The sequence below is a fragment of the Mus pahari genome, chromosome 18 (assembly GCF_900095145.1).
Source record: "Mus pahari chromosome 18, PAHARI_EIJ_v1.1, whole genome shotgun sequence".
Taxonomy (NCBI): domain Eukaryota; kingdom Metazoa; phylum Chordata; class Mammalia; order Rodentia; family Muridae; genus Mus; species Mus pahari.
Window position 1 is genome coordinate 30,713,213 of NC_034607.1, and position 12,437 is coordinate 30,725,649.

The 12,437-nt window shown below is 38.7% G+C and overlaps 1 protein-coding gene across 5 annotated transcripts in view; it reads left to right on the forward strand.

The window, feature by feature from the left end:
- Window positions 1-12,437, forward strand: part of Fer (FER tyrosine kinase) — a 277,350-nt gene that overhangs the window by 29,690 nt on the left and 235,223 nt on the right. For all 5 annotated transcript variants that reach the window (XM_029531191.1, XM_021217491.1, XM_029531192.1 and 2 more), the window contains exon 2: window positions 2,280-2,545. In XM_029531191.1, the coding sequence (XP_029387051.1) occupies window positions 2,339-2,545 (207 nt within the window). In that variant the 5' untranslated portion in view covers window positions 2,280-2,338. The remainder of the gene's footprint in view (window positions 1-2,279; window positions 2,546-12,437) is intronic.

A 12,437-nucleotide genomic window follows, 5' to 3' on the forward strand; every position in this document is an offset into this window, starting at 1 on the left:
TTGTAAAGTGCTATTCTCTGCAAATGGAAATCATTTCACTTCTTCCTTGTCTAGTCCGATTATTTTTAGTTTTAGTTATATGTGCATGTGTGGGTATGTACATGTGAACACAGGTATCTGAGGAGTCAGAGGTATCAGATGCCCTGGAGTTGGAGTACAGGCTGTTGTGCGCCACACCTCACTAAGAACTGAACTTGGGTCTTCTGGAAGAGCAATGTACACTCTAAGCGCCATCTCACTAGCCCTCTATCCCAAATGTGTTTTATTTTACTCTGCCAGTCCAATGTCTAGAGCCTCTAGTAGAACATCAGTACAGTGCACATCCTCAGTTTCTTTCTGACCTTTGGGAGAAGATATTTAGTTGCCTTTTTTTTTTTTTAAACTCTTAAATTAAAACAATGGTCTGGTCCAGGGGGCTGGAGAGATGGCTCAGCAGTTAAGAGTTCCTCATCCCATTTTTCTTCCCCACTGTCTCCAAGAGGGTGCTCCCCCCAACCAAGCTTCCCCACTCCCTGGGACCTCAGTCCCTTGAGGATTAGACATATCTTCTCCCACTGAGGCCAGACCAGGCTGTCCTCTGGTGTATTTGTGTTGGTGGCCTCAGCCTGGTTGGGAGCTCCCACGGGTCCAGGCTAGTTCTTCTAGCCCCAACATGTTTACTTTTAAACAAATTATTACTTTTGGATTTTTTGTAATGTCAATATATGTTGGAGACAATCCACTTTAAGCTTGAGATGCCTGGGACCCTTGATGACAAGGAAGAAAAACCTGCCTGGGCTACCGTGTTTCAGAATGTGAGGCTATGGCCTCTTGTGGGCCCCAGTATGAGTACGGAGAGGTCCCAAGGCTGTTCTTTGGTGCAAGCACCTCATGATGTCATTTCTGCAGTTATTCTTAGTACTTACCATTCTTTTTATCTATTTGCTGTTCCTTCTCTTTCTTCCTTCCTTGATTAAGCCAGTATTTGGTGACCTGGCAAGACATAGTAGGAGCCTGCTTGATATCCAGAAACTAGATGTTACCAATAGTATTAAAGTGAAGGCTGTTCATGAGTTCAAGAGAAATGTATGTTATAGTCATTCACTTGAGGTAGAAATGCAAGTAATCTAGAGCCTCAGGCAGAGATGAGTAAATCTGCAGCTGTTCACCCAGTCTTAGTGTCAATTCTGTATAATAAAAATAGGATATTTTTATCATAAAACTGAGGATAGAGTAACATACAGATATTTCCCAGAAAGTCAGGAATGGGTTCAAGGACAATGGTGGCAGCCCCCTAGGAATTCTCCATACAGGTTAAGTGAGGATGTTTTTGTAGACAGACAGATGGGGTCCTGGATGTTTGATTCAGATTGGAGATCCAATGACTGCAGGGTCAGCAATATGGCCTCATGTTTGTCCTTTTATGAAACCATACTGTCTCATACATATCTGAGATACTGACTTTGTAACCGCAATACTTCTGTCCCCGACCTCACCAGAGACTGGTGGTTGGGAGATACAAAAAACATTGTGCTTGCTGTAAAACTTTTGTGTTTGAGATTGTATAGTTCCCTTTTTTCTGTTCTAAATCTGTACTACTCTCTGTCATTAGAAAATGTTGGCACAGGAAAATAGAGAAGCATTTACCCACCCCCTGTGAACTTTGTGATTCCAACTTCCTTGTATGATTTCAGTAGAAGACTGGGGCTGAGTCAAGTCTAGGTGAACACCCTGACTCCCGAGTTTAAGGGCTCCCATGCCAAAAAACTATTGTATGTCAATTGTATGTTTTCCTATTCACCTACCAGGTATCCCTAATCATTGATGGCCCCTGACTCTTGTCCAGGCTGGACCCTGGCAAACATAGTCAGTTATTTTCCCAAATTCTATTACCTAACTCTGAAATGCAATTTGTATTTTGTGACTCATTTCCAACAATAAAAACACACTTGGAATATGTGTTGGTGTCATATTAATCTGATTAAAAAATAATTGCAGGATTTAAGATAAACATATGAATTGATCTGAAAAATTTGATGTCCTTTATTTTACATTGTATTTCCTCTGAAAACAATTTTGATGAATTATGCCTGCTCAAATTTGTTCACAATGAAGAAAATCACTTCCGAATTTGAGATATAAAGCAGTATTCCAAGTTAAACAAACAAACAAACAAACAAACAAACAAACAAACAAACAAACCAACCAACCAACCAACCAACCAGCCAAACAGCCCAATGGACCATACTGTTGATTGGAGGATGAACTTCCTTCTAACTGACTCACATCTATGTTCACAGATATGTGCTGACTAGCAGGCGCACGTGCACAGTGTGGAGGATAAGCTATATCGTACAAAATGGGATTTGGGAGTGACCTGAAGAACTCACAGGAAGCTGTGTTAAAGTTGCAAGACTGGGAACTGCGGTTGCTGGAGACAGTGAAGAAGTTTATGGCTCTGAGAATAAAAAGTGATAAAGAATATGCATATACTCTACAGAATCTTTGTAATCAAGTTGATAAAGAAAGCACTGTGCAAGTGAATTATGTCAGCAACGTGTCCAAGGTAAGAATGATTCCACTTGTTTTGTATAGGGTCACATTATTAGAACAAATATCATGTTATAGAACGAGCATATCCATGGCAACTTGCAGTGTTTTAAATTTTCTCTTAATACTGTCTCATCCGCATCCTCTAAAGGATCTTTCTGTGTGTGATGTACACATGTGTACACAGATAGGGGCGTATGCAGGTGCAAACACCTGAACACTGCATGTGGAGGCCCGAGGCACATAGTGGTGTTTTGTATAGCTTTCCACCTCAGTCCCTGAGTTAGGAACTTGGTTAGGTTTGGGCTTAGCCTAGACGCTAGGCTGTGTGGGCAGCAAGCTCCTGGGATCCACCTGATTCTGCCTCAAAGCCCCGGGATTGCAGGCACATGGGGTTAGGTCTGCCTTTGTTATGTGAGTGGTAGGGATTTGGCCCCAGATTTTCAAGCTTGCACCTCTAGCACTTTTCCCCACTGAAGCATTGTCCTCATCCCCATGTCTTCTAAATTTCTATGTGCTTATTTTAGGATCCTTTCAGTTCAGAATACATTTTAATGTGGCATTTGATATTATTAACTGTAGTTAAATGTATTATTTGACCATTTGCTTTCTTTTTGTTTTCTTCCTTTTATTCTTTTCATTACTTACCACCTTTAATAGAGATTTTCTTAAAATTAATTAATTAAAAGTTTGAGGCAAGGTGTATGTAACCCTGGCTGTCCTGAAACTTACTCTTGGAAGTTTGCAGTAGACAGTACTTGGGAGGCCTAAAGTTATTTTTATTTTTAATCTCTACAGTTTTTCCAACCTCAGGGTGAAGCTTACAATCATGAGGTGAAAGGAAGAGGTAGTTTTGTCAAGAACAAAAATGATAAAGGAATTGTATGTGACCCAGTGATTCTCAGCTAGGGTGCTAAGAACACAGTAGAGAGAGGCCAGCTTCTTAAAGTGACAGGAAAACCGCAGAGCCACACGCTGAAGAATGAAAGGCAAATATTGTTCATCAGTTACAAAATTCAGCTCACAATGAACTAAAGACAAATGTGGTTTCTCACATAGCTTTGATTTCTCTGATGCTTGTGTGCAGGTCCCATGTTAGCGAGTACCTGGTACACATCTGTTAGGCACTCCTTTCTGTGTCTTCCATTTTCCTGCTCAGTATGCTCCTTCTTCTTTCCTTGACCAACAGGATGTAGTCATAGCAACTGTTCTTCATGTGTGCTACTTTGTGTCATTCCTATCCTCCCCTCCATGGTGCTGCCACTGAGCTGACACGCCCACCCCCAGCCTTTTCAGGGTGAGCTCTTCTCCTTATTTTGAGTGGCACTTTCCTGCATTGTCTATCGAGTAGTCCCTGCTTTGCTTTCAGCATCATGGACTGTACTTTTGAGCTTGTTGGGTGTGCTTGTATTTCTCTATGTATTCTTGAGCTTTGCTTTGGAATGTGGCTGAGTCCCTTGCAGACGATTGATCCTCTTGCCTTTGCTTTTACATTTGTTAGGTCCGACTACAGAGTGATTGACTTTCTGATTACGTTATCTTCTTTATCTAGCAACATCTTTCCTGACACTCAGAAGGGTCCATTTATAAAGCTGCGATTTCTGACTTTGGGGCACGGCCATGCATTGTGAGCTCTCGGAGAGTTTCTTGCAGTCTGTTTTGGGGTGGTTACTTGCTGGGTTTAGTAGTTTCTGCACACATGCAAGCTGTCCAGTACTCACCTTTATAACTGAAGGGGAGTCTCTGTAGGTCTCCAGGATTTTCTCTGTGTGCTTGTCTTTCTGTTATAATGCATTGTCCTTGTGTCTTTAGAGTGGTATTATTTTATATATTTTTATCTAGTTATTGTTTTAGGAAACTAGATAAATTAATAAATATTTCTCCATAGTCACAGGTAATGTAACATTTATGAGTCAGTTAAGAATACATTATGTCTCTTTATTCCAAAATATTTGTACATGTGTTTTCTAAGACTATATCTTCTATATAATGAGTCAAAATATAGTAGTTTTGGTTATCTTACATACTTTTATAATTTTTTAGTTACATTACATACTATTGTTAAAGATAAATTTCTTGGGCTGGTATGATGGGTCAGCAGCTAAAAGCACTTACAGTGCAGGTCTAAGGACCTGAGTTGTTAGATCAGTCCCTGGAGCCCATGGAAAAGCTGAGTGTGGTGGTATGCATCTCTAATCTGCAGTGAGGTGGGAGGCAGAGGTGTGGGAATTCCCTGTATGCAGACAGCCTGGAGTGCAGAGACAAGGCAGAAGCAAGGAGACACTGCCTCAGTGAGGTGGGGAGAAGCTCCTCAGGGTCATCCTCTGATCCCACATACCCCCGTCTATAATCAAGCATGACACCCTACCCTGACCTAGATAGCCAGCTTACCCAGCAGTCCTGGTTCTACCCTATCAGCGTTGACATCACAGGCCAGATTCCACAGTTCCTGGCTTTTATGTGGACTCTGGGGATCTAAATCCCAGCTGTCTCCATGTCTGTGTGTAAGAGCTGTCTCCTAACCCTTCAAATCTTGTCCACTGTTCCAGTATTTCAGTCATTTCATCTAGCTTTTGTCTTTTCAATGAACTTTCATTTCAAACATAAACAGGAGATACAGTGTTTCGTGAGTTAATTATTTTCAGCTTTTACTTAAAGTTGGTTTTGTATGTGCTGTCTTTATTTCCAAGGGCACAGTTTCCTATGGCTTGCTTTTTCATTTCTTTTGCTTTTGAAGGACTGTAGATAGCTGGAGGTGGCGGCTTAAGCAGCCATCTTTGTTCTCAGCTGTTAGTTCTGCTTCTGCACTGCTATGCGTTTTGGCATGGCAAGAACTCCCAGGCTTTTCTGGAACCATCCTTTCTACCACCTTGAACTATACTTTTTCTTGAGAGGCCAATTTTCTTTGGAAGAGATATTTTATCATAAAACCAGTTTAGAAGCTCTACAGTATTTCGCAGTTTCAAATAATGTTGTAAAAGTGCTATTACATAGAGACATTTTTGTATGTTCATGGGTATATACATGATAAATTCATAGACATGGGATTTCTAGGTCAAAATATGAATGTATGTATGGTTTCATTATATATTGCCAGTATAAAGAAATATAAATTTCCCTATAAATCTTGTGCCATTTTGTATATTTACCAGATCTGTATGAACCTGCCAGTTCCTAACACTCACACTTTAATTTTTTGTGATGTAATAAATACAATATGATATCTGTTATTGTCTTATCATTTATTCACTAAAAGTAAGCATAGTGAACTACCTTTTCCCTGTGTTTAAGAGCTAGTTTATTTTTAAATTTATTTTTATTATATGTGTGTGTGTGTGTGTATGTGTGTATGTGTGTGTGTGTGTGTGTGTGTGTGTGTGTATGTGTGTGTGTACATACACATGTGTATGCAGGTACCCATGGAGTTTAGAAGGGGGTGTTGGGTGTCTTGGGACTGGAGTTATAGGTGTTTATGAGCTACTTGCAGTGGGTGCTGGCAGCCTAACTGTCGTTGTCTGTTAGAGTAACAAGGACTCTTAACCACTGAGTACTCTCTTTAGCTACTGTGGCCATTTTATTTACTTCTTTTGTTTTACTCTGTACAGTAGATCATTTTTACTTTGTGTTTTGTTGTTCATTAAAATTACAACTGTCCAAATATATTCAACACTGTTTCTATACATTATAGTGATATAAGAAATCCTCAATAACAATTTATTTGAAAAGAGATATTGACTAACCCTTTAAACACAAAGTATATAGAAATATTAGGAGTTTCATATACTACATTGAAAAATGTTTTTTGATGATCAAGCATTAATATTTAATAGCTGTATAGTATATTATATATAAAATATAATTATTATGTATAATAATTATATACTATATAATTTATATAATTCTCAGGATGTAGAGTTAGTTCTTATTTAATATTTGCTTTAAAATGTGAATTTGGTATAACCCAAGTGATGTGTTATGGGCCGAGTGAGCCTATGTGCGTTTTCTCCTGTATGGCAGTGGAGGAAGCACTAGGTGAGTGCATGAATGGTACCCAGTTGAACTCAGTTGCTTAGGATACATTTCAGTCGAGCACTGCAGTCCTTTGCTGGCTGTCATTGCTTAGTCTTCCTTTTTATTTTGGTTTTACAAGGCAGGGTTTCTCTGTGTAGCCCTGGCTGTCCTGGAACTCACTCTGTAGGCCAGGCTGGCCTTGAACTCAGAGATCCGCCTGCCTCTGTCTCCCAAGTGCTGGGATTAAAGGCGTGCGGCACCATGCCCGGCTGCTTAGTCTTTCATTGTGAGCCAAACTCACCTGCATGTGGACTGTAGCTTGGTCTACTGCTTAGGTAACCTCTTCTCCCACTTCCAGGACCCACAGGGTATAACCCTCTTTCCTTGACAGGAATGTTTCTAGGCATTCTGAGATAAAATGCCATGGTTATTATATTATTTAATCACTTAATATATGTGAAGTTGTATAAAGTTGTTGTAATTTTTAATGCATCCCTGATTAATGTTTTGAATGCTCTGCACCTAACACATCTATAAACCCAGTGACTTTTAGCATATAATTGGTACAATAAAGAGATTGATAGTGAGACAAATCCTTTGTTACAACAGAATGTGGGCTGTGGAATTACTTAGGGAGCTTTAAGGTGCTGACCCTGTGCTCTGTGTGAGAAGCATGCTTCATTTGGCTTTCTGGTCATGAATCCCCAAAGTGATATTTCTAAAAGACTCAATTATTTCTGATTGCAGCCAGGTTAGAGATGGGTTGGAGCAGGGTAACCAATTTGAAGAAACTGTAAAGAAGTTTTTATGAGTGGGGTGCATCTAAAGATTCCTTTGTACTTAGAGTTGAGTCTTTGAAAAATCTGTTTTATGGAAATTTAATGAGTTGTTTTCTGGATTTCTGTATCCCCTAAGGACTTAGAGACTCCAGCACTTTCCCTCTGTAACAGGCAAACTCAAATAGAAATAGTTGCTTCAGAGGGTCATTTATTTTGAGTTATTGTGTAGTGCAGAAACTATGCATTCTTCATGGAATTTTAATGTTGAGTTTGTGAAAATATTCAACCAAGATGAAAGCAATCAAGTACATGGAGGATATAATCTATAGCATAAGCTATTTCTGACAGCTATTATTTAGGTATTTTCAAGCTTGAATCATCTTGTTGAGTACCCTCAGTGCCTTGCTGTAATTATAGGCCCAGTAGTAGTTGCTCTTTACTCAGTATCCCAGAATACACACTTCTTGGTATAATAAGCCCAGGACGCTTCAATTACTACCTGTTCTGAGAAGCTGATTCATTTTACCACTTATCTGCCAGCTCAAAGGTAAGGCAAGAAAGGACATGTGCTTCTCTAAAAGGTGTATGCTTTCTTTTAAAAATGGTATATGCATGATTGCTTTAGCCACAATTATGTCTGTGCACCATGTGAGCCCCTCAGAGGGCAGAGATCTCCTGGCATTACAGATGGTTGAGAGCTATAATGTGGGTGCTGGGTTGCAAACCCCTATCCTCTGGCAGAACAGTTAGTATTCCTAACTGCTCAGCTATTGCCAACCCTAAAAGGTATATATATTTTCTCTCTCTAGTTTTTGTTTTCAGTAATCTGAGCATATAGTTTACTTTTTAAATCTTATATAGTCAGTCATTTCAGTGTAATCGATACCATTGGCCTCTGTTGGTTTTCAAAGGAAAAAAAATGTCATTTTTATCATTTATGTTGACTATTTTTATATCTTGGGTTATACTTAGTACATGCAACTAATTTTTTATGGATAGTTGGGGAGCAAGAACATTTTCTAAATTGAATTTTTTAAAGGTGATATTAGGTAAATTTTGACTACAAAAGAATAAAAACTTTGCAAAATATTTAAAAATCATTTAATATAAAAGTAGTACTGTGTCGGTATTTTAACTATACTGTTACAAATTCTGAATAATATTATAAAATTTAGAAAAAAAAATCTCAGACTAGTATTTTGTTTCCTTGGGGCAAAGTAAAGTGTGCTCTATCAGTATCTCTATCTTAATTTGGTCTTGTTCCTAATTATTTTGGATTGGTTAGATAGTTTCATTCCTTAAATACTCTTAATGAGTGTCTTAGTCAGGGTTTCTATTCCTGCACAAACATGACCAAGAAGCAAGTTAGGCAGGAAAGGGTTTATTCAGCTTACATTTCCACATTGCTGTTCATCACTAAAAGAAGTCAGGACTGGAACTCAAGCAGGTCAGGGAGCAGGAGCTGATGCAGAGGCCATGGAGGGATGTTCTTTACTGGCTTGCTTTCCCTGGCTTGCTCAGCCTGCTCTCTTATAGAATCCAAGACTACCAGCCCAGAGATGGTCCCACCCACAAGGGGCCTCACTAATTGAGAAAAATGTCCCATAGCTGGATCTCATGGAGGCATTTCCTCAACTAAAGCTCCTTTCTCTGTGATAACTCCAGCTGTGTCAAGTTGACACAAAACTAGCCAGTACAATGAGATTGTGAAGGTTACCATTATTTTTAGTTAGTTAAAAACAAAGTTACTGGTAGCCCTGTCTTTCATTTTCACCTCTGTAGCTTTGTAACAAATCATGTCATGTCAAGAGTGACACAAATCCCATGCCTTTAATCCCAGCACTAGGGAGGCAGAGGCAGGAGGATTTCTGAGTTCTAGGCAAGCCTGGTCTACAAAGTGAGTTCCAGGACAGCCAGAGCTGTACAGAGAAACCCTGTCTCGAAAAAACCAAAAAACCAAAAAAAAAAAAAAAAAAGTGTGACACAAATCCGGACTTAGGACTTCTTCAGTTGGATGTAATCATGTTACAAAGTAGTGTTCTGAAGTAGTGGCCTACAAGAAGTATGAAATGTTCTCCATTGCTTTAGCTTACAGTTTACTTTGTAATCAGTTTAGAAGGTTTGATTTGTTTAGCTTAGTTATTTGTTTTTGTTTGTTTTTGAGACAAGATCTCATGTAGCCTAGGCTGGCCTTGAACTTGCTGTGTGCCCGAGGATGAACTTGATCTTCTGATTTTCTTGTGTCCACCTCTCAAATGCTGGGGTCAAGGGCATGCCCTGCTATACAAAGCCATGATAGATTTTCATAAAGTAGTCAAGAAACAAGGTTTCCCACTCCTTTTTATCTGCCAAGCTTCAAGTTTTATCATGCCTAGCCCACTAAGAAATAAATTTATGTTTGCATGTAAGTCAATATCACAATAGTTATGTGATATTGAATGGGTGACTGTCAGTTTATAAATTTATTAGATGAAGCATTTGCCTAATCATATTATAAAAGGAATGAATCAGAAAGGCTGTGAGCTGGCAGAAAGCAAGTATTAAAGATGAGGAGATCAGAGTCACTTAAATCAGAGCTGCTTAAACCTGATTCACTTGTAGCTCCTTTTAGTCTGAGAAATTTTCGTGTGACCTGAGTTTATATTTCCATAAAGTAGGTACACAAATCAAACATTTACGGATACGAAATCATGAGTAATTTATCTTAAAGCAGTCCTTTGGTATATATAAAATTTTATGTTAATTAAACAGGAGAACAGATTTAAGTGCTTAGAGGGACGAGCTTTCTTGCTTTTGTTTAAAATATAAATTAAGTCTTGTTAGGACATAGAACAGCCTTTTCAGCATTTGTTAATCTGTCAAAGTATATTTGTCAATGCTGAGAGCACTACTTTAACAAATAGTACACAATGAGAGAAATATGTATAGGATCATTTCAGAAATTGTTGTAAATTGTCTTGATCTTAAGCCATAATTCATTGAATAATCTTTTTATGAGACTCAAATCAGGAGCAAACAAATTTGAAACCAAGCACTTTACTTATTCTAATATGAAAGTAATTTGATAGACATATGCTGAGGAATGATAGGAACATCTTCATCTTCACAATTAAACCATTGTTTCTATGAGGCAAAAAATTGTATGTGAAGTAAAATTTCTACAACTCGTAGCATACAATAATCTCAAAGCTGAGCTTAGGCATTTCATTGTCTCTTGTGGGAATGTGTGGAGAGACAGCATGTGCAGTATGGTGTATACATGTCATAAGTTTAGAACCAAGAGCTCTCCATGGACATTGCTCTCAGCAACACCTCAATCATTAATAATTTGTTTTTTGTTGGTGCATATTTGGAAATCTTTTGCTGATATGTGTTTGCATGCATGCACATGGGTTCATGAGCCACAGTTTAAGGAGCTGAGATTTAAATGTTAGAAATTAGCTTTAAAGGAGTGAGGGAGAGCAGATTACCAGCTTGAGTGCTCCTCTGAAGATCTCACAGTCTCTTCAGACAATGTGATTGTCAGGACAGAGGTACAAGGAACTCAGGTGGAACTCAAAGTACTTCCTGGGTTAAATAACTGATTATATTTTTTTAAAATTAATACCCAGAAAATTCTGATGGGTGTGAGACAATTACAGTAATAATGGATGGGAACTCTATTAAATACACATACTATAAAAGAAAAAAAAAAAAGAGCTCGCAGTCTGAAGGTCTCCCAGGAGATCTACTGCATGCAGGGCAACAGATTAGCAGCTTCTCGGCTCCTCTGAAGGCCCCACAGGAGGTTTATCATAGCCAGGGCCACAGGCCTACTAGGAGACCTGCAGCAACACAGGGACATAGGAGCCAAGCTCCATACAGAGACACTCAAACCAGCTCACACCAGAGATAACCAGATGGCTAGAGGCAAGCTCAAGACCATAAGTAACAAAAGCCAATATAGTTTGGCATCATCAGAACCCAGTTCTCCCATCATAGCAAGCCCTGGATATACCAATACACCTGAAAATCAGGAAGCTGACCTAAAATCCTATCTCAGGAAGATAATGTAGTCCTTTAAGGAGGAGATAAATAACTCACTAAAAGAAATACAGGAAAACACAGTTAAACAGGTGGTAGAAGCCTTTAAAGAGGAAACAAATCCCTTAAAGAAATACAGGAAAATACAGTCAAACAGGTGAAGTAATTGAACAAAGTGGTTCATGACCTAAAAGTGGAAGTAGAAACAATAAAGAAAACACAAATGAAGGCAACCCTGGAGATGGAAAACCTAGGAAAAAGGTTAGGAATTATAGATGTAAGCATCACCTACAGACTATAAGAGGTAGAAGAGAGAATCTCTTCACCAAATAGATTGGGCTAGAAAATAATTACAACACTAAATGCAGAGAACAAAGAAAGAATATTAAAAGCTGTAAGGGAAACAGGTCAATTAACATATAAAGGCAGACCTACTAGATTACACCAGACTTTTCAACAGAGATGCTAAAAGCCAGAAGATCCTGGACAGAGGTCATGCAGTCCCTAAGAGAACACAAATGCCAGCTCAGGCTCATATTCCCAGCAAAACTTTTGATCAATATGATGGAAAAGCCAAAATATTCCAGCACAAACCCAAATTTAAACAACATCTGTCTGCCAATCTAGCCTTACAGAGGATTCTAGAAGAAAAACTCCAACACAAGGAGGATACCTACATTAAAGAAAAAACAAGATATTAATTATCTCTCAACAAAGCCAAAAGGAGAGAATCACATTCACATAATACCACCTACAATAACAAACATAATAGGAACTAACAGATAAAGATATCTGTCTTTAATATTTCTCACTGTCAATGGACTCAATTCCCCAATAAAAAGACATAAGCTAACAGACTGGATACGCAAGCAGGATCCGACATTTTGCTGCATATAAGAAACACACCTCTATAGTGTCCATATGTCTGTAGAGGTGTGTTTCTTAAATGAATCCACACACCTATGGTCACTTGATTTTTGACAAGGGAGCTAAAACTATCCAGTGGAAAAAAGACAGCATTTTCAACAAATGGTGCTGGCACAACTGGCGGCTATCATGTAGAAGAATGAGAATTGATCCATTCTTATCTCCTTG